Source organism: Xenopus laevis, chromosome 7S (genome assembly GCF_017654675.1).
Source record: "Xenopus laevis strain J_2021 chromosome 7S, Xenopus_laevis_v10.1, whole genome shotgun sequence".
In the NCBI taxonomy this organism is placed as follows: Eukaryota; Metazoa; Chordata; class Amphibia; order Anura; family Pipidae; genus Xenopus; species Xenopus laevis.
In genome coordinates, this window is record NC_054384.1 from 89,455,869 (window position 1) to 89,483,026 (window position 27,158).

The 27,158-nt window shown below is 38.5% G+C and overlaps 1 protein-coding gene across 2 annotated transcripts in view; it reads right to left on the minus strand.

Moving 5' to 3' along the window:
- arhgef16.S (Rho guanine nucleotide exchange factor 16 S homeolog) overlaps nt 1–27,158 on the minus strand; it is a 47,593-nt gene that overhangs the window by 6,981 nt on the left and 13,454 nt on the right. For both annotated transcript variants that reach the window (XM_018228004.2, XM_018228005.2), the window contains exons 2-9: nt 25,343–25,920; nt 23,052–23,103; nt 15,796–15,965; nt 9,539–9,595; nt 8,585–8,745; nt 3,234–3,386; nt 2,696–2,825; nt 1,119–1,193 (exon numbers count right to left, since the gene is read on the minus strand). In XM_018228004.2, the coding sequence (XP_018083493.1) occupies nt 1,119–1,193; nt 2,696–2,825; nt 3,234–3,386; nt 8,585–8,745; nt 9,539–9,595; nt 15,796–15,965; nt 23,052–23,103; nt 25,343–25,900 (1,356 nt within the window). In that variant the 5' untranslated portion in view covers nt 25,901–25,920. The remainder of the gene's footprint in view (nt 1–1,118; nt 1,194–2,695; nt 2,826–3,233; nt 3,387–8,584; nt 8,746–9,538; nt 9,596–15,795; nt 15,966–23,051; nt 23,104–25,342; nt 25,921–27,158) is intronic.

The following is a 27,158-nucleotide window of genomic DNA, read 5'->3' on the forward strand; positions in this document are numbered from 1 at the left end:
ACAACTTCGCCAGCACTTGGCGCCATGAACACAACTTCAGATTTTTAGTGAATTAGCATTGTCCTGGCAAAGCTACGCCTGGCAAAGTGTTGTGCTGTGAGCGAAGCCGGTGCTGGTGAATTTTTGGAGGTTAGTAAATTTGCCCCACAGTATATACACAGTTCTTAAAGTGTTGGTTACCAATTTGTAAAAAGGTTTAAGTGTAACAAATTCACAGTAGGTATCTTATAGTTTTATGGATTTGTCATAATATGGCAAAACTTAAAAAAGTGTTGTTTACACGGTAAAAAAAGAAATCATTGTGATGTTAAAATGTTTGTGCCCCCCAAAAAATTCTCTATACAACTTAACCTGTTGATATTTTTCCTTGAATTTTTCATTACTGCAGAGACATTTTGGTTTAAATGGCTGATTCTCAACATGTTGCACACTTTTTTTCAAAATTTTTTGAAAATTGTTGGTAGAGATGGAAAAAATATGCATATTTGATCTGTGAATTCCTCCCTACAAGTCAGGATTACTGATAGTAGTCTCCCTTCAGTAGTGCATCTAACTTTGCAATGATCGTTTTCTCAAGCTGGCTTATTGGCGCTCACAGGATAAGTCAATAATTAAACAGAATCAGCGTATAATCCTGTCCTTCCAAAGAAGCAAAAAAAAAAAAAAAAGTAACAGGAACTCCAGTAGTTTGACTGCAAAAACCTTTATTCCAAGTTGTGGCAACACGATTCACTTGATAAAGGGTATTGTACCTGAAACATGTCGTGTTGCCACAACCTGGAATAAAAGTTTTTGCAGTCTACTACTGGAGTTCCTGTTCCTTTTTTTTTTTTTGCTTTTTTGGATTTTCACTAATTAGTTGCAGCACAGAGCAACTTTAAAGGACTTGGACATAATTCTTGGAATTTTACAGTATGTACTGACCACCACCGCCTTCTTCATTGTGATCCTGTCCTTATAACCCTAATTCCCCTCTTAAGATCCCTCCCAAACAGCAGCATAGGTTACTCAAATTACTGTTACAGTTACAGTTATTGGAGTTCCAACAGGGCTCAATCTGCATCACTTCTACAGGAATATAAAATACATTGATTAAGAAGAGAAGAGATGCAGCTAACCTTGCTTAAAGCTTTCAGGGCATGAGTTGTCTCTTCATATTCTTTAGTGTACATGTTCATTTTTTGGCAAATAGTCTAGAAAAAAAAATACAACAATAACATAAGTCATGATTATTTACAGCATAGTGCATGTAGTAGTAATATAATTATTACTGAAATTTCATTTGACCAATCAAAGTTTACTATTGAATGGATACAATGTGATACTTTGGGGAAAATGTGCCATGTTACTCCATAAGGCAGTAAGTCCACCAACATGTTATTGTACCTGCACCTTGTGTCCTACAGATGGAAGCTCAGAGATTCTAGAGATTGCTGATTAAGACTTTACAAAGAATGTCAAAGGAAAATGTAATAGACAGGATAGACAGATGCATTCTGTAAAAGTATTTAACGTTTTTCCATTTCCTTGGCCATATAAATAAGGATTGGAAATATGGATTCAATCAGCAGAAAGAAATATACTAGCATTGTCCTACACAGAGGATACTGATTTTTATGTGGCCACAGAGATCAAAAACTCAAAACATTGCCTCCGGCCCCTCATGAGCACTCCTCTGCATATCCAATACTGTAGGAGCCAAATTTGTTGGTGAGTTTGTCTTACTATCATTCAAAAAAGTAAAACTAAGTAGGAGCTCTGTGTAGAAAATATTGCTGATGGCAAACACAACTGTAAATTATTCAGAAGCTCCAGTCTGCAGGCCTAAACGTTCTACTTATAATGCAACACTGCACCAAAGTCATGAAGGAAACAGTTTGTGGAACAGAGTTCTACCTATTTCTACCCTGACCCCTTTCCCTTTGTTTTTCCAACCAATTCGTATCTATGTTCTCCTCCGCCCTTTGTATTCTAGGTTCTCTTCCATTCTCTCTTCTACTCTTCAATTGTCCTGTAGTTCTGCTGCTCTTCCCTCTTCCAGTGTCAGACTGGAAATGCACCGTAATGCACGAAATGTATGCATGGAAGGCTAAGCCATGTGCTTTGCTTTCCTAAAATAAAGCCTTTACCGTGAGATCTGTGAGTGTCTCCTGTCTTCCATGGGAAAATACAGGGTTCCCTTCCACCTACAGAACTGCATACTGTGCCTAAGTCGTAGTTAATAGGTTCAAATGCATTATTAATGTGTGACAAGGTACAATTACTTTCTGCATGTTGTTTTTATAGATAATAAATATATATTATAGGTGTAAGGGATGATAGGAGGATACCAGGAGATGCTCTGGAACCCTGTCCCCTAATCTGGGTATCCTATTCTTTTCTCTTTTTCCCATCTCATCCCTTTCCCATTTTTATTATGCTTTTGGCAAGTCAGCTCAAACTAGCTGAACCATTTACTATATTGATTTCTCAACATTTCGAAATATTTGTAGCAACTTCTACATATATTACATTATTTCTCTAAGTAGTTACATTTGTGAGAAGAGGCTTCTTGCTAAATTATCCATCGACTCTAGATAATAGACAGAGACCCGCTAGATTATAGAAAGGCCAGTGGGCAACACTGGTGTATAAATAACCCCTAACCGAACACTTGTGATATATAGCAGCATCGCCACACATTCAGACTACTTACATCCATCAGGAGAGGAAGACGAGTGACTCTCTGCATTGGTAGAATTAAGAAAGAGAACATGGGCAGGCCACCACATTCTGCCTTCATTTCTATTTGCTTTAAGGTGTCTTTGAAATTTACATTGGCTGATCTGAAATTGCCATAGAGTGAGTTAGGAACCACAGTTACAGTAATGAGACACAATGTATATTATTTTAATGCACACAAAGCTTTTATCCAGAGAATGAGAATTATATGGGCACTTAAGGAAACCTCTATATATTTTATCATCATTATCATTATTCCCAGAATCCAACCTTTTCACAAACTCCTCACCTTGGATGGTATACCCCCAGCACCCAGAGAACAACTGTGTGAGCTCATAGTGATGACTTTCTCCCCAATAAGATATTATGGGCCTGATTCAGTTTGAAAATTGACACTTATCACACGGCTTATCACATGAAAAAACTCTATGGGGAAGTCTATGGGGAAAAGTAGAATGAAATTAGGAGATGAAGTTCTCTCATGGAATGGAATGTGTCTGTATGTAACTTACATGAGCCTTTGGAGAGTCCGTTGCTGGTACATTTCATTGGAGCAGTAACTCACGTAGGGCTGGAATTTCGTCACAGCGTGATGCTCTACAATATCACTTATGTTGTCAATGAATGGGTTTTCTTTGTGCCTTTTCTCCAAGTCTTCAAAAAATCTTGAAAGAAAGTGCAAAACATCTTCTGAGTTCATTTATAGGGGGACAATTGATGCTGATCTGAGCATTTTTGCAATGTTTCATTATTTTATATTCCTTTCTTTCCTGGATGTCTGCAGTCAAACACTGCTTAATATTATTATTGGGTAATGAGAGACCCTTGCCTTTTCACTTCAGGTCACACAGAAGTCCAGATGTTTGGACATCTTTATTAAAGCTCCACTGATACCTACATTTTACCCAACAATTAGTCTAATTGAAACTCATTTCACTTTATTTTCTTGTTTTTCAGTCCCTAGGTTATCTGAAGAGCACTACAGTGCACTGCCAGGACAAACTATGGTAGTCAAGTTGCCCTTTATCACTTCAGTGGGAAGTATGGGTAACGCTGTATCTATGGCAGATTGTGGCAAAAAGACGGGCAGCGCTTAGGGACATTAGCTTTAGCATTTCTCAGCAGAACCCCCCTGTCACCACAAGCTTCACCCATTAGCAGGGCATTTTCCATTCTTCTCAATGAAAACTGGGGATGGACAATGGTTGGTACTTTAACAGTCTGTTCTCCATGAAAGCAATTCAATACATTGTAACCCTATGTGTACTATGGTTTTTTATCATAGCTCTGTACATACTTATTTAGGGTAGTGATGGGCGAATTTGCGCCGTTTCGCTTCGCCGAAAAATTCGTGAATTTCCTGCGAAATGGCGTCAAAAACGAGACGCCCGTTTTCGGCGAATTCGCGCCTGGCAATTAAATTCGCCCATCACTAATTAAGGGTGATTGCTGAAAATGTATCTTACCTGCACCAGAGCAATTGGTCAGTCTCTACCATTGCACTTGAGCTTGTCATATATTTGCATTTGCTGGCATCCCATATGGATGTTCTACCTACAGTTTCTTCCACTAATTCTAAGGTTGCAGTGACCTCACGTGGCTATACGTGGTATTGCAAGCAGTTAGCTAAATGTGCCCTATATAATGACAAGCCTTTGCATTGAACAGATACTGAAGTTCATCCTTAGCAATAGGGAGTATGTCTCAGAAACAAAACTGAAATCAGGGTGTGTTTCACGGCACTAAGGCTAGTTCTTCCAGAAAATCAAGAGTTCAAGGTCCATTTCATTTTACCACCAAACATCTTATCTGATAACAGCCTCGTCGTTTTCAACCAAGCACTTTCGGTTCCAGCATGAGTGCAGCCCTATTATTGGAGTCAGCATTATTATTAGTGGTATTTATAAAGGGCCAACATTATCCACAGTGCTGTACAATAAAAGAGTGTATACAATTAACACACAAAAATGCAAACCATAACAGATACAAGAGATGAAAGGGAATTGGCCAAAAGAGCTTACAATCTAAAAGAGGGGATAGAGCCGTATATCTGTCCCAACTGACTGGGACCTTATGCAAAAGAATACCTTGACCACATTATATCCCAGGTGGGTACTTGAGCTGGACCATCAGGAAACCTTTACCAAAAGCAGCAGTCATGTGTAATAGGTGTACAGCAAAGCTCTACAGGGAAAACACAGCAGGGAATTCTGTCCAGTGCAATACAAGCCCCATATCACAAAGGGCACATGACTACATTGTTGGCAATTAACAAAGCACTGCACATAAGATCTGCCATATTTAGGTGTTCCAAGTACAAAGTTGTAAAGTCTAAGTGCTACCAGAGTTCCAGAGCATGCTTGAGCTCACAGAGTCAATTTAATAGGCTAGACCCCCATCCCCCAGCACAAGAATAACGTAGTACTGGAATAATGTTATTTTGCAACACAAAATTCAGTTTAACTGAATGTCAAAACAACAGAAAGGCTCCCTTAATATATGTTCAGTCTGTGCTTTATAACATCTGTCACCTTTGAATTTACTGATGTGGATTCTGTCATCCATAAAAAAAGGGCCTCCAGAACAATGTGGATGAGAGGGTAAAACAAAGCAATGCCATTTAATGAGTAGACATGATCATCCAGTAAGCCTATGCCATTAGCAGCTCCTTTACATAACAAGTAAGAATAATAAGGAGCAGTATCAAAAGCAATGAATTGATGCCCCGAATCTGCCACATAAGTGCAACATAAAAAAGAGCCCAATAGAGGACTGTCAAGTCAGCACCCTGGTGCCAGAGTAAAAGCAGGCGCAGCCAGAAAACTTGCATTGCTTTAGCTGGATCAAAGTCACACGACTTTAAACAAATGATGGTGTTTTTTGTTTTTTTAAATCAAAGATGATGCACATTTTGGGGATTTATCAAAAATTTTGCAAACTAAGGTTTGGACTTAATAGTTTCCATTTGCTTTTACTCTAGAGACCGAACTTGAAAACAGCAGTAATTTCCAGTTGTTGGTCCCAGCTAAGAATTTTGCAATAAGTGGGCAAAATAAGCCCAAGATGGGATCCAGTGATTAAAGGAGCATGGACTTAAGTGGTAGAAGTAGAGTATCCTGGAGGTCAGGCCTCTTGTCAAAAGCTTCCAGATATCCAGAAGGAATTTCAACAAAGTTAAGAGCAAATGTCATTAAATTCTATCATGAAACAAATATTGGTTGGCATCTGGCTGTGTCTGTGTTAGGCTAGCATCATATCAGTTTCCTTGCTGCAACCTATTGTTTCTCTAGATCAGTGATCCCCAACCAGTAGCTCGTGAGCAACATGTTGCTCTCCAACCCCTTGTATGTTGCTCTCAGGGTCCTCAAAGAAGGGGCTTATTTTTGAATTTCAAGCTTGAAATGAAGTTTTAATTGTATAAAAACTAATTATAGTCCCAAGTAGAGCCTCTTGTAGGCTGCCAGTCCACATAGGGGCTACCAAATAGCCAATCACAGCCCTTATTTGGCACCCCAAGGGACTTTTTCATGCTTTTGTTGCTCCCCAACTCTTTTTACATTTGAATGTGGCTCACGGGTTAAAAAGGTTGGGGACCCCTGCTCTAGATCATGTTAACTGTCATCTCCTTGCTTAATGGCGTCATTTCCAGCTGATGCCAAACTACAGACTGCGCAGATTGGAACACAAAAAGGTATTGCAACCATAAGCAAACAGAAGGTATTTGGTTACATTTATAGAATCAACATGCTGTGGTTTTGTACCAACTGAATTCAAACTCAAATACGACATGTTACATAAAAACTATGTTTATAGTGTACACTGTACCATCCACTATCATCCCAGGGAAGCTTACAATCTAATTCCCATTTCCATATTGACAGTACACCCATATAGGAAGGTTAGCTTATTTAGAACATGTATTCAGAGAGTGGGAGGAATCTGTGGGAGACCCATACAAAAGACAGGAAGATGCACCTAATCCTGGATTTCGTTTGGCCGAATCGCAGAACTTATTGCAGTAAGATGCATTTGGTGCAGTAGTCGGCATCAAACCAAGGGCCGCAGATCTACAGACCTGTTACCCAGAAAGCTATGCTATACTGACACTGTGCATAAAACTCTTTTCTATGTCATACCCAAAGATTTTACTCCAAGTAGCAGAATAAAAACTCCCATAACCTGAATTCCACCCCCCCCCGGTCTCAGCCCATTATAGGCAACATATTCCGTACCTGTACTTGTTTGAGCTACTTCTCATGCTGGTTATGCTTCATATCATCCACAGAATAACGGCATTAATGCCTCTTATAGGGGGAAGTTCATCTTAGAATGTTTTAAAGACACCAGTATTCTGACCCAAACTCCCATTGCATTACTTTTGGAGGAAGGTTTCCATATTTACTTTGCAATTCTGCCTTTTTCTGACCTAGAATGTAAAATGCTAGCCTCTTGCCAAGGTCAGAGATGCTAGAGCAACATAAAGCTGTTTTAATTCAATTCGTTTGTTATTCATTTTTATTTTCTCTTAAACCTGTTGCCTACTTTTCTTGGTTCTCAAAACCACTGTCTGGTTGCTAGGACAAGTGGGACCACAGCAATCAAATCAAGGTTGAATGTACAGACCAGAGAGATAAAAGAAAAAAATTTAAACAAAAAACAAGGTACATTACTCAAATGCTATTCAAAATAATCCAGGAATGCAAAATGTGAATGTGACCATATGTCACACTAAAAGTGAATTCTAAGGATGAGCATTGTCTTTAAGCTCCGTTTCCGAATGCCACGAAAAATTTGAGAAAATGTTCCTTCTCATGTGAATGAAATGGCCAAGCATGGAAATGTCCATGTCCCCGAACCCTGGAGTCAGCAAGTTCTGCACATTCCTCTGGAAGAGAATGCTAAGGGCTTCCTGTAATGCTTTTTTTGTGTGACACAGAGCTCCAGTGACTTCCTTTAAAAGTCCTGGCTCTATAAGAGAGTGGATCCATTTGGGAATGAAAAGGCTTCCTCTTTCTTTGCATGAATATATTCTCCACAGAACTGTATTTCGATGGAAAATGACCAACTTAAAACAATCATATGGACACATATGCCTTTTATAAGGCAAAAAAGATACTCCAACACTCACAATAAGGACCGTGCTTATCAAGCAACTATAGGTATGCGACCTGTTATCCAGAATGCTTGGGACCTGGGGTTTTCCGGATAACCGACCTTTCATCTTCATATCTTAGGTCTACTAGAAAATCATGTAAACATTAAATAACCCCAATAGGCTGGTTTTGCTTCCAATAAGGATCAATTATATCTTAGTTTGGATCAAGTACAAGCTACTGTTTTATTATTACAGAGAAAAGGGTAATCCATTTTAAAAATCGGGATTATTTGATTATAATGGATTCTATGGGAGACAGTCTTTCTGTAATTGGAGCTTTCAGGATAATGGGATAACCTGTACTAAATACCTTCTATTTGTTAACTGGGATTTCTACAAATCGGTTTTACAGTAACAAATACAGAATTTTCCAAAACTAGTAGTCGTAAGAGATCTTTATATGGAAGCAAAGGCAACTAAAGCTGCCAACCTACAGGCCACACAGTAGCAGCTTTAAATAATATAAATAAAACCTCTGTAACTAGAAAATCATAATATTTCTACAGAACAAAAACCGGTGCCGTAAAGGCGCAATATGCACCTTAATATGAGCCCCATAAACATGGTTTTGTTAAAAATTTAAAAAAAATACCTATATTTTTAAGTTTCTTCTAGTAAACATTGCGAAAGTGAATCAAAATTAAATTTCGAAATTAAAATAATTTAAACAAGGCACGCAAGCCTAACACAGAAAAGGACAGCCACTACCTTTTGCTGACTTCCAGTATCTCTGCAATGTTGGAGAACAGATGATGGTGCTCAGTGTTGGTTATTGTTTGTCTTAGGTCCTCGGATTTTTGGAAGAGTCGGACAAGAATGCCCAAGCTGTGCTGGTAGGAGTATTCTGAAGTGATGATCTCAAATATTGCCTGGAACAATTTAAAGCTTCTGTTAATAGAAGAACAAATCCTTCCATGCAAAGCCCAAAAACTCACCCAGACCAGTGATTGTAAGTCAACTGCACTTAGACCTATTTATGTGAAAAATCCATTTGGACCATGATATCCTTCTAAACTGAACTCTCTAAACTGATATCCCAGTAAATTACGAGAGCACCTCTGTATTGAGCTGAATCATCAGATCTAAGAACTGGTCCATTAAAATGCAAAAGATAAGAAAGAGCAGGGGGCACAATTACCTAGGGTCGAATATCGAGAGTTAATTAAAATCCGAATATCGAAGTTGAAGGTTTTAGCGCAATTCATTTGATCGAACGATCGAAGGAATAATTGTTCGATCATACGATTAAATCCTTCAAATCTAACGATTCGAAGGATTTTAATCCATCGATCAAAGGAATATCCTTGGAGATGCGCGACAGCCATCTTCACCTACTTATTCCAGGAATCCCATGTACCAAACTTAAAAACATTTCCAATAAGTTGCACCAAATCTAAAGAGGTACGTGTACAAGGGATGCTTGGGAAGGCAGGGGAAGATGGACCTCCTGCTGAAAGTCACCCCGTGCCAGTCCAGGGTAAGGAATAAGCAGGGCAATCCAGAGACTGCAGCAAGTCACATTAAGAAAAACAAATATGTTGCTAATGTACAGCTCTATGACTATGATTCTAATCACTGCTGTGTGATATATTTAGTATTCATATAAAAGTTAACTTACATTTAACAGGGATTCTTTAAAAAGTTACTGATGATCATTCCTACCTCTTGTCGCTTACGCTCTTCAGGGGAAATCCTGTCCAAAATCCCAGATTCATGTACCTAAAGATGGAACAATTACACAGGATAAAACACTGCTGTTGCTCACATATGATGGAGTTATGGTTTGTTATAACAAATAACCAGAAAAAGCAAACTAAATCTGTGAATGAGAGTATTCGGACTGACGTATCCATGGCACTTCTGTTCAGCCTATATCTACTGATTAACAACCACCTCTTATCCAAGTCTACTGAAATCCAAGCGTCATCACTCGCTGATTATTCAGCAGAGTTAGACATTACAAATGGGCCAAGGAATTGCCTTAAATCCTATTTATTTATAATTTTCTTAAAATCACAAAGTCACAAGGCTGCCAGAAGCTTGACTCGTGAACTAAAGAGGACTCGTATAGATGACAAGAGAGAATGCCCAACGTTTCTAATATTAGTAAAGGCCTAAAGTAACACAATAATAGGGGAAGGACATTTTTTGTTTGCCATATAGTTATAAGAAGCTACAATAAACTATTGTAAACACAACATATTAAAATACATTAGTGAGAACCTCATCAGTCTTGTGAACTAATCCATCTTAAAGTGGTACAGTGAAACCTTCATTCACTTTACATTTTTTATTTTTTTATTATTTTTTTATAATTATGCATAATACATTTCCCTGATTTTACATTTTCCCTGATTTTACACAATTTTATTTTGGTCCCTAATCTTCTAACACCATAACGCTATTATTTTATTTTTGGTGAGTGGCCTTACCAACCTAAAAGCAGTTTTTTATTTGGCAGATTGGTTTGTATTTTTATTTTCCCCCAGACTTTTCGTATTGATCTTGCACCGTTTACATCTATACACCTGCTTGGCCAACAGGGACTGTATTCTTAAGTTTTTAAAATTTATGTTACAGTATTTTCATTCTTTTAAACAAATAGGGGACAATTCATGTGCATTTTATGTGCTGATGTACAAAAGTTACCAACATGTTAATAGAACTTCCCTGCTCCACTGACAACTGCTGTGAAAAGTAGAACCCCTCTGGCAAAAACAGTCTGACCTTGTAATAAAACTGTTGTGGGAAGAGGTTCATTTAAGGTTCATTCACTTTACAAAACTGTACAAGTACAGGAGACATGGGCAAGGGATTATAGGTGTTAAAAAATGAAAAGGAGTGGGCCTGCACTAAATGTTGTGTTAGGGGTTCGTGTGCATGGCCACTTAAAGATACCAGTAGAGAGCTAATTAAAAATTTCAGCCCATCATAAGCCTAAGAGAAACACTGGGAGGTTCTTTGGCTATGAGGCATTGTGCCCAGTTCTAGCTTAAGTATTTATTTTTTGCTAAAAAATATTGTCCATCATTGCAAAGAGACAGGTGTGTAACCTTAGGTACATTCATGACTTTAAATGTAGACTGTATGCAAGGGCCACAGCCAATGGTGCAAAGCTGATTTTCTGCCAGGCAGGATAATGGTTTAGGGTTTTTTTTTATAAAGGTCATGAGCAGCAAAATAAAAAAAAAGTGTTTGTTTGTTCTTGAAAAATAATTTCTTGAGAATAATTGGAGAATAACACTGAAAAAAACAGGTTTTGAAGATATTTTTAGAATTGCATATTTGCTCACACACATGGACCTATCTACAAGCTGAAGGCAGAAATGCCCGATAGGCACCAATTTACTTACCTTCCACACTGCGCTCATAGGGACCTTTCTATATCTTTTTTTGGAAATTATATTTTGGACATTTTCCTTACCAAATGAATAGTTACTCCAGTCCTTGGGCACCATATTCTATCTATCAAAATATGATATATTCTGAATGGTTCTTTTGAAGGGGTGGTTCACCTTTAAGTTAACTTTTAGTATGGTCTTCGTTATTTTCTTTTTTTTTATAGTTTTTTTATTAATTGCCTTCTTTTTCGGGCTCTTTCCTGCTTTCAAATGGGGGTCACTGACCCCATCTAAAAAGAAATGTTCAGTAAGGCTACACATTTATTGATATTACTCCTCTTTCTATTCAGGCCTCCCTTATTCATATCCCAGCCTCTAATTAAAATCAAGGTATGGTTTCTAGGGTATCTTGGACCTTAGAAACCAGATTGCTGATATTGCAACCTGGAGAGCTGCTAAATATAAAAAGTTAAATCTATCATCTATCTATCTATCTATCTATCTATCTATCTATCTATCTATCTATCTATCTATATACAGAGGAATGGTGCACTCCGTAGACAGAATTACTACCTGGGTGCTAGCAAGGGAAATATGCAGTAGGTTCATGGCACTCACAGGATTTTGGTGAAAAAACAAAAAAGTTTTATTAAACCTCAATGTTTCGATCCCCCACAGGGATCTTTGTCAGGAGCAAAAACAAATGCTCCTGACGAACATCCCTTTGGGGGATTGAAACGTTGAGGTTTAATAAAACCTTTTTGTTTTTTCACTAAAATCCTGTGAGTGCCGCAATCCTTGTCCAATATATATATATATATATATATATATATATATATATATATATATATATATATATATATATATATATATATATATATATATATATATATATATATATATATATATATATATATATATATATATATATATATATATATATATATATATATAAATAGTGCTCAATGGAACGCACAACCAAAAGTCCAGTAAATGCCTGGGTGCCAGTCCGATTTAAAGCAATATAAAGATCCAATAGTGTAACACTCCAAGGACAGTAATCAAAAATAATAAAAAGAGTTAATTAAAGCAGGTTTATTAGATCCAACGTTTCGGTTCTATACTTAAACCTTCATCAGAGAAAGGAATCATAACGGGATGGCGATTTATACATAACATTTTTGGCGCCAAAAATGTTATGTCTAAAGCGCCATCCCATGCACTGTTATGATTCCTTTCTCTGATGAAGGATAAGTATAGAACCGAAACGTTGGCTCTAATAAACCTGCTTTAATTAACTCTTTTTATTATTTTTGATTACTGTCCTTGGAGTGCTGCACTATTGGATCTTTATATATATATATATAAATAAATACATATATAATAAAACTGCCCTCACACCCATGAGTAAGGTGCCTATATATTACAGAATGATAATTTGGAGCAAAGCCGACAAATGTCAGTGTAAAGCACCAGGGCCGGAACTAGGGGTAGGCAGAGTAGGCACGTGCCTAGGGCGCAAAGCTTAGGGGGCGCCCAGCACGTTCCTTTAACTGCTGCCTACCCCCGTCCAGTCTTTATTACTGCTGTGTGCGCACGCTCCTATGTGACAGGAGCGTGGCGTGCCATGTGTGCGTATGCGTGCGCCTAAGTGTTTGAGAATGGTGTGCACTGTGACGCTTTTGTCAGCGTGCCTGCGCGCGCTCAGTGTAGGGGGCGACACGGCAGGTCGGGTTGCCTGGGGCACCAGCCCAGGCTGGCCCGGCCCTGTAAAGCACAGGCACTGAATTAGGTTTAACCAACAAATGGAGGCAATTCCACAACCATATGTACACCTGATTAGTGATGGGTGAATCTGACCTCATTTAGACCGAAATTCATTGAAGTCTATGGCCGACAAAAATTTTTTTGCCACACGACAAATGTTTTCACCCATTAGAGTCTACGGGCGTCAATTTTGCGACAAAACTTGGCAATAAATTTCGCTCATCACTACATGTGATCATCAATTATACCTTTTTTGTCCAGCAACAATGTATTCTTATTAGCTTAGAAGTTATCTGCCAATGTGGGTCCACTGGCTACACCATAACCTAAATATACAGGCACATGGGACGTATTCTCCACTATGTTATGCATTTCCTACTGAGATGAATGGGAGGAGACAGTAGCATCTTTGGACGCTTCTCTACTGTTGAATGTGCCTCTTCTGCCATATAAATGATATTCATTATTTAGAAGCAAACACCAAAAAATAAAAAGATCCTAATTCTTAAAAGGGTATAACTATATATATATATATATATATATATATATATATATATATATATATATATATATATATATATATATATATATATATATATATATATAAATGTGCTTCCTGTCTGAGGCAAGACTCTCTCATTTCCCTGTGGGTAAAAGGAGAGGGGAGCAATAAATATGTAGACATCACTATTCTAGGTTCCTAGTGAGCAATCCTTGATTACATTGTTTGAACTGGGCAGGAGTGTGCTTTTTGTATGTGTACATAATAAAAGGACTTGATGTATTACACTTTCTCAGTTTAACAAATGAACTTCCCTTGTGGGAAATAAACAAAGCAAAAAAGCAATTTAAGCTTGGGATGGGACACATACTCCCCCTGAATTCATCCTGCTGCCCACTGACAGCTCAATAAGGCTCCCACGCAGATGTGTTCTCTGTACGGCATGTACTGCCCCTTAACTGCTCCAGCAGCACAAACAGCACAAGTCTACAGTCCTATTCTCATACAGCATAATACATTAGAGGATAATCACTTCTGGAGTCAAATGGTATCACTTCAAATAAAATATACTGTATTCCAGGATGAAATGCAGTGTCGGACTGGGACACCAGGGGCCCACCAACAAATCTTAGATCAGGGGTCCACCAAAAAAAACGTAGACCAGGGGCCCACTCTCAGTATTATTATTCTTCCTCCCCTCACTCAACCGCTATTCTCCTAGCCTGTTTTCTTTACATACTATAATCTCTTATTCCATCTATTTGGCCTCTTTGTTCTCATAGAAATAGGGAATGGCCATGAAATAGGCTAAATGTTTAGCAGCATGAGGGCCCCCTGACACCTGGGCCCACCAGGACTTTTCCTGGTCTCCCGGTGGGCCTGTCCGACATTGATGAAATGGGTGAGATGATCACAAGAATTCTGCAACTGTATCTTGTTTTATTATATCCAGATATCACCATGACAAGCACAAAGATCCGTTTATGGCCCTATAAAGGCCCTTTGGCTGTACCTGTGGGTTGCACAATGCAGTCCCTAAAGAATTAATAACCTCATACTGAAAAAAAGGCATGAATTGCTGACATTTATTAGGAATTATCAGATGACTTAATCGCTTAAATTCTGTGTTCCAAAGGGGGTGGCTATCATTCTCCTGTTCCCCTCAGGCTATGCTTGGTGTATCACCTTGGGGTTTAGGCTACAAGTGCACGTAAAGTACCCTATACCACGAGGACAGCCCAAATTTCACATTCACTACAGCCACAGTAAGAGGGCCACAATGCTGGAGAGAGTAAGTCCTATTATTATAGAGGTGTTACCTTACAAGGGTCAGGGCCACAGATGTTGGAAACAGTTCTCTGCCCTAAAACAATGGCCCGCTAGCCACAGGATTTGATTTTTAGCCTATACCACAATACAATGCCAATTCATTTTCTGCTTTCTTTAACTGGCTTAAATAGAAAGCTAAATTTCAAAGTAACACCATATGCCCGTAAAGAAAATACCCAGCAAGGCACAAGACATTTATCACCTATTTTTCGGTCAAAAAAACAGTAAGAGTCCACGTTTAAATAATATGTTTAAACAAGAAGCCTTACAGTCGCGTTAGAAACAGCTCACTACAAATGGAAAGCAAGGGAGATCATCATAAGCAAATAACGAGGCAATGTACATGTGTGTCTACAAACTACTAGTGTTTGTCTGTAAACATTGCATGAAAAAGCTCTTGCACCTACAGAGAAACGGCACCAAGCAACGGGGGCTAAAGGTTTTGTGCTATGAAAATGCAGTTCAGAACCTGGGAGATTTGAATCATTGCCTGGGGTACAGCTTAACTGCGGTCCTTCAGCAGGGTTAAAGGGCAGCACCCACTGATCCATAAATCTGACAATTCAGTGCAGTATTTCTTTGAGAATAGTTAGGGAAATTGATTTTGCAGTTTAAGAGGAGATATGCTTTTTATAACGAGTCACATCTTCACTATCAGTTTTAAACAAATCTCAAGTATTTTCACAAAGATGGACTTAGCTAGAAATTAGGTTTCGCTAGGAAGGTGAATCTGATTAAATACCCTTATGCAAAGAGTCATTTTATAGTAAAATCGGTGAATATGCAATACACAGATAAATGGCTTTTCTCCTGTACATGCCGCTTGATGGTATATAGTTTTTTGAAGCATAGGTCATAAACTACCTTGTACATAGCATTCTCCCTCAGCTCAGTGGAGTACATAAAATCTAAAAGGACACAAAAACATTCTTATTATAAGCAGAGGTATCGCTCAGGGCACATGACATTACTGTACATACCTCGGGAAGCTGGCTCCAGATGAGTTGGGAAGGTCGATAATTCTTCACCACTATGCCATCATTTGGCACTGGCTGCTCCACCTCCCCCTTCTCATCCAGCAGATCATCATCAGATTCCTGATTGTTGGAGTTAAGTCCTCGCTCCCGGAACTCTTGGTACAGCCGTGGGTCTGGAAAGAAAATTCTGCTTAGGAAAAAGAGGAAGCCTTCAGAGACATCCCTGCCACTTGCAGGACCTTCAGCATGTTCTTTAGCCAAAGGAGCCAAAGTAGAGTCCATCAAACTCTCCTTTGTCCATAACAATGGCCCCATGAGGGAAAGGCGATGGAACATTGTAATGTTGCTGTTCCCCCGTTAGAATGGGATCTTTAACCTGACCTACTCCCTCTACAGCTTTCTTGTTTGTCACTTTAGGCTGCTGGAGGAAGGTGGTAACAAAGTGTAGAATTTAACATTAGTATTCAAGGGTGGGGCTTGCACATTCTATACTTCTAAAAAGGCCTCCATGTGCACAAGCTTCTGTCATCTGTCACAAGACGACTTTACCAGGAAAATTAGGGAAAAGGCACTTAAAACACGCAGTGGCATTTTTAGTGAATCTCTGTGCAAAAAGTGCCTAATACAGTGTTGCACAGGTCACACGGGGGAATGCTAAGAACTGTGTCTGCTGGGAACACAATTAACATGTTTTACAACTTTTAGCAGCTGAGCACATGATCTTTGTACAAAAGGGTGTATTGTACAGTAGCAAAGGCTAAGGTGTAGCAGAACGAGTTACACTTGCTCTGGACAACACATTCACACTTTTTGGGTGCAGATGACAGAGTTCAATATAATATACATACATTTTTGAAATAGAAATGGGATGGGATTTTCCAAACTTAATTGATACATGAGTCCTGATCTCAATTATTTGGGAAAGAGACAATCTAGGTAAGGAAGCCATGAACTGGAAAACTTCAACCCACACACAGAGCAAGCAGAAAAGACCAGCCCAAATCCTCCAGTGACCTGCAAAAGGTGCGCTGAGGTTGGGTGTCCACAGGTATCGGGCGGCCCACACCTCACTACCGGAAAACCGTTATCCGGAAAGCTCCAAATTATGGGGTGGCCATCTCCCACAGACTCCATTTTATCCAAATAATCCGAAAAATATTTCCTTTTCTTTTTAAAAATAAAATAATACCTTGTACTTGATCCAAACTAAGATATAATTAATCCTTAATGGAAGTAAAACCAGCCCATTGGGTTTATTTAATTTTTAAATAATTTTCTGGTAGATTTAAGGTATTTTAATATCCAAATTATGGAAAGATCTGTTATCTGGAAAACCCTAGGTACTGAGATTTCTGAATAGCATGTCCCCTTCCTGTATCAGCCTGTGTGTGGACAACATACTTGTGGTCTATGAGGCCAGTAGACATTGAAGAAGAAGAGGACCCAATATAAATGAAATGCTTCATCCATGACATCCATCCCCTATCCAAACATGCCCTACCTGAGAAATTGCCCCAAAAGATAAGTAGGTAGAAAGAAATAATATATAAAAAAGAAGGAATGTAGCAACTGGTTTCTTTGCATCAGGAAAGGTTTTCTGACTAATCAGGCATATAAAGTGACTGACATATCTAAATAAACATTACATAACATACATACTAGTATAGGATCTACTCTCCAGATTGCTCAGGAACTGGATGTTTCTGGATGAGGGGTCTTTCCATAATTCATTTACAATTAAATAAATAGGATTGTTTTGCCACCAATATGGATTCATGCAGCTTAGTCACCATCAAGTACAAGGTACTGTTTTATTGTTACCGAGAAAAATAATTCAATTTAAAAAAATGAATTATTTGCTTAAAATGTACTCTGTGAGAGATGGCCTTCTCATAATTTCAAACGTTCTGGACAATGGGTGATGCTATATAAAGTACAGTAAATGCAATGAAGTGGTTATATCCCATAATAAAACAAGATTTTAATTTTATTTTCCTTGAACAGTATTAAAGGGGTTGTTCACCCTTAAATTAACATTTATTATGATCTAGAGAGTGATATTCTGAGACAACTTACAAATGGTTTTCATGTTTCATTATCTGTGGTTTTTGAACAGCTCTCCAGATTGCTATTCAAGCAATCTGGTTACTAGGGTCCAAATTACCCTAGTAACCATGCACGGATTTGAATGAGAGACTGGAATATGAATAGGAGAGGACATGAATACAAAGGTAAGTAAAAAATGTAGCAATAACAATAAATGTGTAGCCTTACAGAGTATTTGTTTTTTTTAGATGGGGTCAGTGACCCCCATTTGAAAGATGGAAATAGTCCATTGAAAAAAGGCAAATATTAAAAAACTATAAAAAATTAATGACCAACTGAAAAGTTGCTTAGAACTGGCCATTTTATAACATACTAAATGTTAACTGAAAGGTGAACCACCCCTTTAAGCCATGTAATTTCCCCCCTGAACTTTATGGGGCAGATTTATCAAGGGTCAAAGTGAAATCGAGGGAATTTTCTAAGTTAAAAAATTGAAATTCTATGTAATTTTTGGATACTTCGACCATTGAATAGGCTACTACGACTTCGACTTTCGATTAGAAGTAAAATCGTTCGACTAATCAATCATTCAATAATCGAAGTACTGTCTCTTCAAAAATACTTTGATTTCAATACGCCAACTTAAATCTGCCGAAGTGCTATATTAGCCTATGGGGACCTTCCAGAGCATATTTCTAAGTTTTTTGTATTCGAAGGAAAATCGTATGATCATACGATAAAATTTAAGTACAATCGGAGTACGATCGTACTATGATCGGAATACGATCGTACGATGCAAAAAATCCTACGAATTCGACTTCGAATTTCGTAGTATTCAATTCGATGGTCGAATTTCGAAGTATTTTCCACTTCAAATTTCTTCCCTTGATAAATTTGCCCCTATGTGTTTTTGCATGTGGAATGACTATAACCAAGCATTTTATATAAAAGCAACTTGTGTTGATGAAGTCAAACAGCTTTATGAGAACAAACCGGTTTGTATTATGCAATATTTATTCATTCGCAAGTTCTCTTCCCAGACAGTAATCATGTATTAACATTGCCAAATGACTGGCTGAGGATTCGCATAGTTTAGCAGTCACTATACAAATGGCAAATGGATGGAATCTCTGCATATTAATTAGTACACAGCTTCTCATGGCAATGATATACCAGCTGTAATATATGTATGAGTTCCTTGAATTCACCTATGCCTTGCCTCTATGGATGCTGGGAACTGTAGTCACAACTGGAGGAGAGCGGTTTGGATATTTCTGATTGTGATCTAGTACTTTAGGCCAAGTATATACAAGTCTAGATTTCATATAGCCTGCAGCTAACCTTGGTTCATTGTACCGCCCTTTTACAGGTACAGACCTGATATCATGCAATTTTCTAAAGACAGGATTCTACATGAACAAGCCCACGTTTACTTTAGCTACTCATTATGCAATAAGCCTCATACAATAATATGTTACCATGCCTCTCTCAATAGGCAATAGGATGGCCATGTTTCACCTGTAAAAGCTATTAAAAAGAAAACAACTTCAGGTGCCCATTACCCACAGATACCCAAGGGAAAGCTGAGAGTTGTAGTCCAGCTACACCACTGCCATGACTGCAAACTGCCAGGGATAGGTTTTTGATTATTTTATTAAGGACAAAATCCTTTTATATCATTACAGGTAAGGATCCCTTTACTGGAAACCTGTTATCTAGAAAGCTCCAAATTATGGGAAGCCCGTCTTCCCTAGACTCCATTATATAGTGAATAAAGTACCCCCTTTTGTAAAATATAAGGATATTATAAGTTACCGAGAAGTTTCATGACCATATAAAAACACGAGGCCGAAGGCCGAGTGTTTTTATACAGGTCATGGAGCTCCGAGGTAACTTCTAATATCCTCATATTTTACAACTGGGGGTACTTTATCTATTATAATACACAAATTTCAATGCATCATGTGACAGAAATGAAATCAGAACTCACCGTTTATAACTGATGACATCAGAACTCACCGTTTATAACTGATGACATCAGAACTCACCGTTTATAAGGATATAATTTACAGGATATTCATGGCTTTTGTGTATTATAAACAAATAATTCTAATTTATTTATTTTTTCTTTTTCTCTGTAATAATAAAACTGTACCTTGTACTTGAGGTTAACTAAGCTGCATGAATTCTTATTGATGGCAAAACAATACTATTGGGTCAGTGTAATGTATAAATAATTTTTTAGTAGACTAAGGGCAGAGACAGACAAGAAGATTGAGGGAGATTTAGTCACCTGGCGACAAATTGCCTCTTCTTCAGGGGACTAATCTACCCGAACTGCCTCCCGCTGGCTAGAATCTAAATTGCCGGCAGGATGGCATTTGGAGCGATTCGTTTTCCGAAGTCGCTGAAATTTCCTCGTGAGGTAACTTAGGACGGCTTCAGAAAATTAATTGCTCCAAGTGCCATCCCGCCGACGATTTCGATTCTCGACGGCGAGGAGGTAATTAGGGGAGATTAGTCGCCTGAAAAAGAGGCGATTTGTCGCCAAATGACTAAATCTGCCTGAATCTTCTTGTCTGTCTCTGCCCTTAAGGTCTGGTGATCCAAATTACAGAAATACCCATTAACCATAAAACTCCAAAAAAAAGTCCCGAGCATTCTGGATAACAAGTCCAATACCTGTATCTCACAGAGGAAAATTAATTTATAAAAAAATACCAACATATTCTGCAGTGCTGCCTTTTCTTCATATACACAATGTTGACCAACTACTGTAGACACACAGGGGCAGATTTATCAAGGGTCGAATTTCGAAGTTGAAAATACTTCGAAATTCGACCATCGAATTGAATTACTTCGAATATCGAAGTAAAATCATTCGATTGAATGATTAAATCCTTCGAATCGAACGATTCGAAGGATTTCAGCGATCGATCAAACAATTTTTCTTTGACTTCAAAAAACTTAGAAAACTGCTCTAGAAGGTCCCCATGGGCTAACATAGCACTTCAGCAGGTTTAATTTGGCAAGGAATTGAAGTCAAAGTTTTTTTAAAGAGACAGTACTTTGATTATCAAATGGTCGAATATTCAAACTATTTTACTTCTGATCAAATTCAAAGTTGAAGTTATAGTATCCTATTCTATGGTCAAAGTATCCAAAAAAATGACTTCTAATTTCTCATTTTTTTACTTCGAAAATTCCTTCGAATTCACTTCGACCCTTGATAAATCTGCCCCACAATGTGAAGTTAAACAATGACCAACACAGAAGAATAGATTTAGGCAGAAGTGGTGTCACTGGCTTTTATTTACAGAAACTCCAGAATATAAAGCCTTAATCTCGTAAACTCCATATATCCCCAGAAAAGGGATTATCTATCGGAGATATAGGCCCAACGGTCCTCCCTCCTTCCAAATATCCTCAAAATTCCTCAATTCCCTGCATTATTTCGATGATAAACAATACTTGAAAATGTATCAGTATAATACCCCTGAACACAGATCACCGAACACCCTAATTGTTTGCATAATATGTGATATGAATAGGACAATGCTGAAGTTTCCTTTCCCCTTCCCTCTGTTTTTTGTTTACCCTTCCCTGTTTCCCTTCCAGAGTTTCTGTAACATGTGATAAGCTGAAACCTAAGATTTTGCAGCAAAATACGGAAATAATCCAATGTATGGAAAAACTGTATTTTGCAGTCATTATATTATGACTTGCAAACAAAATTATGTGTTGCTGAAATATAAAAGAAACAAAATAAAGAATTAAAAAAAACAAAACAATGACCAACAACTCAATAGTGCTCTACATACACAATGAGCAATAGAAAAGGTGATTACTACAATCTACTCCAGACACAAATTGCTGAGTCACATGGTGACACAGTTTCTACTTTCTATGTAATGTTTTTCTGTTGAGAGACACAACACACATCCCTGTATAGTGCCACAGATACCTACCACATACTGTTCAAGGGGCATATTGTCAATAACTATAAAACAAAGCCAGAGAAGCAATAGAAACATTTGCAATATCATAACTCCCAAATAGTGATGTGCGGGCCGACCCGATACCCGGGGGTCGCGTGGGTTCGGGTCGACCGCGCACTGCTCCTCGCGAATAACGGGCGGGTGCGGGTTGAGCTCTTCTCCTGCTCTCCCTGCCCGCCACCTTCAAATGCCGGCTTCTGACTTCCAGTTTTATAGTCTCGCGTCTGCACACCCCGCCCCTTTTGTGACATCATTGTGACGTCTTCGGCGGGGCGGGTCTATATAAGGACCCTGGAAGGGTGGGTGCGGGCTGGATCAGGGCGGGTTAGGGTCGGGTGCGGGTCAGGAAAACCCTGACCTGCACATCACTACTCCTAACTGTCCCGTTTTTCTCTTTGATCTCCTGCTTCTTCACTGAACAGCCAGAAAAAGATACAAAGTTTCTAGAACTTTGCTTATCGACTTTTGGCAGAGAGCCCAGAATAAGTGTCAGGTACAATACTTTTGTTACAATTTAAGATAAGCAAAGAAACAATTGTAACAATTGAAGATAAGCAGGTCTCTTGGGGAAACTGTGACTTGCAGATTAAAGGGCAATTCACCTTCATTAGCAAAACTGTAATAACATAAAAAAACACAGAAATGTGTTCAAATTTTCATAACCTGCAAAATTTTGTAAAATGAACATGATAATTAAGGGGTGTGGCCACAAAATGGGCATGGTCAAAAAATTTGCTTCAGTTGAGCGAGAAATCTTTTTGTCCCTCTTTCTATTTCCAAAATGTTGCGAGGTCTGCAATATATGTATGGTAATGTTCTACTAATCTGAGTATCATGATCACACTAAATACTAATTCTTATATCCAGAATAAACAAGGGCACATGTCTACCTTTCCTTTTTTTTTTTAACCTCACAGCTTTCTTTAAATTCCATTTGGCACCATGGCTGAACCCAAAATGATATGGCTACAATATTTCAAAATACAAATTACTTTGAATTGCAAGTACCATATGCCATAAAAAAATGCCATGCACAATAATGGATAAGGTCAGAGTTGAGCCTCCATCCCTAGAGGTAAGTACAGATTCAACTGCACAAGAACAATCAACAATTGCCACCTTTGCCTTTATTTCCAGTTAAATATGCTTCTTTGTCGCTCTAATATTCACTATTTGCAGTGCTCACGTACACATCACAATCACTTTCACACTTACCATCTTTGAAGGAACCTGCATGTCTCTGCATTCTCTTTATTCCAAAGGTTTTCTGAAAAAGGCCAAAAGAGGACTCTCCATTAAGTTGAGAAATATGTTGCAGGTAAAGTTGCTGTAACGTGTTAGCCAGTAAAATTGGAATGTTCTGAAAGCTCAGTGTGATTATCATCTTAGTTAGCCAATAAAGGTATCACCTTTATACCACTTTTGTTGTTTTTTTATTTCAAAAGGGTTGCCCTGTAAATTTTCATTTACTTATATTAGAACTTACACTGGTACCTGAATAATTTGTATAGCTCAGTGGCTGTTAAGACTTTTTCAGTTCAGCCCCCACTTGGAAATCCAATATTTGGTCAAGTTATATGAGTATAAGTTTGATATGAAGCATAACAAAAGTGGTGCAAAGGTGACACCTTTATTGGCTAAAATGATAATCACTCTAAGCTTTCAGAACATTCCAGTTCCTTCTTTAAAGTGGATTACAAAGAAGTAACGTTGGCTCGGATATAAAAGAAAAACACCTAAGCATAATTTGTATTACAAGCAGAGACAGACATATGGGGAGGTGGGTTATTGAAAGGAGTCCAGACCAGGCATGAATTAGGTGTGAAGTTAATTCCAGATTACTGTAGTAATTTGTGGTCTCCACAGATTTGTTTTGTTTTTTTTTAAATAGAATTTAGGCTAATGTTTCTAGTCTAGGTAATTAGCCATAAATCCAATGCCTAAATTCAGTTTCCAGACTCTTTTGCATACGTTTGTATTCCCACACTTTGCGTTCATTTTCTATTTTGAAATTGCCTTTGATAACAGAAATCCAGGCTGTGGTTGGGGCTATTTAAATGTTTACCTACTGGTGTGTCCAATTTTTTTTTAATTGTAAACCGGTAGGGATTGATCCTTTTTCTGAGGCTTTGTCTAGTTTTTCCAATGGTGGTGGACACTTTGTGCATGTTATTACATAAACCACATTGCTGGATGAGCAAGTGTTGTGGTCATGTACATAGTATTCCTCTACTGTGGAATTGGCAGGAGAGGATGTGTGGCCATGTCTTGCATCCCTTCCTTTCACGTGGGTGGGTTCCATTGTTGTGGAACCTGAAAGTGAACTTGTTACAGTAAGTCTCCTAAGGTTTGGAGTTTGCCTAAATACTAGAAGAGGTGGATCAGGAAATATAGAATGTAGCCTTTTGTCTTTTTGTAGTGTGCCTTGTGCTGTAGCTCTTTGGCTATTTTTCTAAGGGACTTCAGCAGTGGGTTGTAGGTTGTGATAAGTGGTACCCATATCTGTTTCTCTTTTCTGTTTGTATTTTAGTAGTTTGTTTCTGGAGACCTTGGTGGCTCTATGTTGTGGTCTACAATCCTGAAAGCTTACTGTAATTATCATTTTAAGGTGGCCATACACGGGCTGATAAAAGCTGCCAACAGACCGAGTTGGCAGCTTATTGGCCGATATATGGGGCCCTCAGATGGGCTTCCCAGATTGATATCTGGCCGTAAGTCGGCCAATCGCTGGGCCCTAGGGCGTTATTGCCAAAGGAGCGGATCTCTCCGTGTATGGCCACCTTTAGTTAGCCGATAAAGGTATTACCTTTACACCACTTTTGTTATGCTTCATATCAAAAGTTTTACCCTATAACTTTTCCAACTGTCTAACACAGTACAAAAAACTTTACTTTGAACAACATTTGGTCAGACAACCGTAGCACATAAAGTTATTCTAAGAATATCTAGCACCATAACTGGCTTCCAGATCTATATACAGTAAAAGCTAAGAGTCATTCTGCTTTCTGGCTGAGCTCCTACCCTGCCAGTGCTCCAGGCCCCCAACTGGGGGTCAACCTCATAGTTTGTTAACCACTGATATAGGCATTTGATAACTTTTGATGACATATAAAGGCAAGATACAATTTCCACATTATTTTCTAAAGATTACCTGATTTTGATGGTAGGAATTATCCCTTCAAATACTCACGGGTGTATCTGGTCCAACAAGATCTACCCCACCCTTAAATATAATTGCGAGCCACTCCAAGCCAATTAGTCAGTAAAAATATGGTTGCATAAGATTGCAATATGTTAGCCCCATTATTGCGATATGCACACTGCCATAGGGTTAGGATGACCGGTCAGTTAGGTTAAAAAATATGAAGAGATTATGTTTGCACTTTCATGAAGTAAATTCTAATATTTTACATACAGTGAAACATTTATTGAGGTATATTTTAAATAATCTGGTCCACCTGGAAGCCCTACTGAGGACACCCATTGGTCCAATATCTCTAACATACCTTAGATCTCCCAGGGCTGCGTGGAGGAGGTGCATGTGGATCTTCTGATACAGGCATTAAGGTTGATAAAGGCTTTTGAGGTTCACGGTCTTCAAGGTCCTGAAATCCTTTCATAGCTGCCCTGTAAGACTGATTTCTTAAATTCCTTTGTAATGTCCCCCCTGTGTTTATATCATCTTCTGAAGGATCCAGACATATATCAGGAGCAGATAACCTTTTTGGATCGTTGCGGGCCAATTCTTTGGTGAAGGTTGTGGCAGCAAAGCTATGATGACGTGGGACTTTGGTTTTAGTGGCCACAGCTAAGCTTCTGGGAATCATTTGGTGAGCACCAAGTTTCTGTGCTGCTGGGCTTTCTGTGCTTAGTATAACCCTGGAGGCTTCCACAGGAGAAGGGATTTGTTCTGGAACGTAGCAAGCATTATCTACTGGCTCTAAAGTCCTTCTTGGAACATCCGTTCTTCTCGGTACTGCAGGGCCCAAGGTTGCATATTTTTTTTTGTCATACAAAAGTGAGGATTTTTTTCCAAGCCCGGAATCTGAATTTCTTTGAGACATGGTGTTAATTGGTTGAAGCCCTAAAATCACAAAAGGATCTGTTGACACCATTAAACATTAAAGGCATATTATGCACAATAATTTAAAGATACACAGAAATCAGTGCACAATGATGGAAGTAAGAAGCCAAAGCGTATTGTGTGCATCAGACTTTTCCTGTTTTCGGATTTTCCTGCATTTTATGAATTCATGAGTGGGAAGAGTTGGTTACATCAGAATGTATTTTACAGATTAAAAAACAAAAAGCAGCTCCACGGGGGATGCCATTAAGATTTAACATGCTTGGGTGATATTTATTTGATGAATAACAGCCATTTGACCAATGGTGCATCACACAATGGGATCTCTAATAGATGATTATAATTCAGAATGATCTAGATAAAAAATGCAATTGCTTGGCAGGTTCAGCAAGTGAGGCTACCCGGACACTGTATTTGGGCAGCTGGGGGTGCAACAAGGGCGTTCCAAATATACACATACGATAAGTACACTATGAGGCTTATTTTTAAAGGGATACTGTCATGGGAAAAAAATTTTTTTTCAAAATGAATCAGTTTATAGTGCTGCTCCAGCAGAATTCTGCACTGAAATCCATTTCTCAAAAGAGCAAACAGATTTTTTTATATTCAATTTTGAAATCTGACATGGTGCTAGACATATTGTCAATTGCCCAGCTGCCCCAAGTCATGTGACTTGTGATCTGATAAACTTCAATCATTCTTTACTGCTGTACTGCAATTGATATCATCCCCCCTCCCTTTTCCCCACAGCAGCCAAACAAAAGAACAATGGGAAGGTAACCAGATAGCAGCTCCCTAACACAAGATAACCAGCTGCCTGGTAGATATAAGAACAACACTCAACAAAAACCCATGTCCCACTGAGACACATTCAGTTACATTGAGAAGGAAAAACAGCAGCCTGCCAGAAAGCATTTCTCTCCTAAAGTGCAGGCACAAGTGACATGACCAGGGGCAGCTGGGAAATTGACAAAATGTCTAGCCCCATGTCAGATTTCAAAATTGAATATAAAAAATCTGTTTGCTCTTTTGAGAAATGGATTTCAGTACAGAATTCTGCTGGAGCAGCACTATTAACTGATTCATTTTGAAAACATTTTTTTTCCCATGACAGTATCCCTTTAAGGTCTGGACATCCTCCAGAGCCTACTTATGGTTAGCAATAAAGATTAAAAGCTCAGAGTTCAATTATCAATGGGCAAGTGTAAGATAATAAAACCTGCCATGTTTGCTGGCAA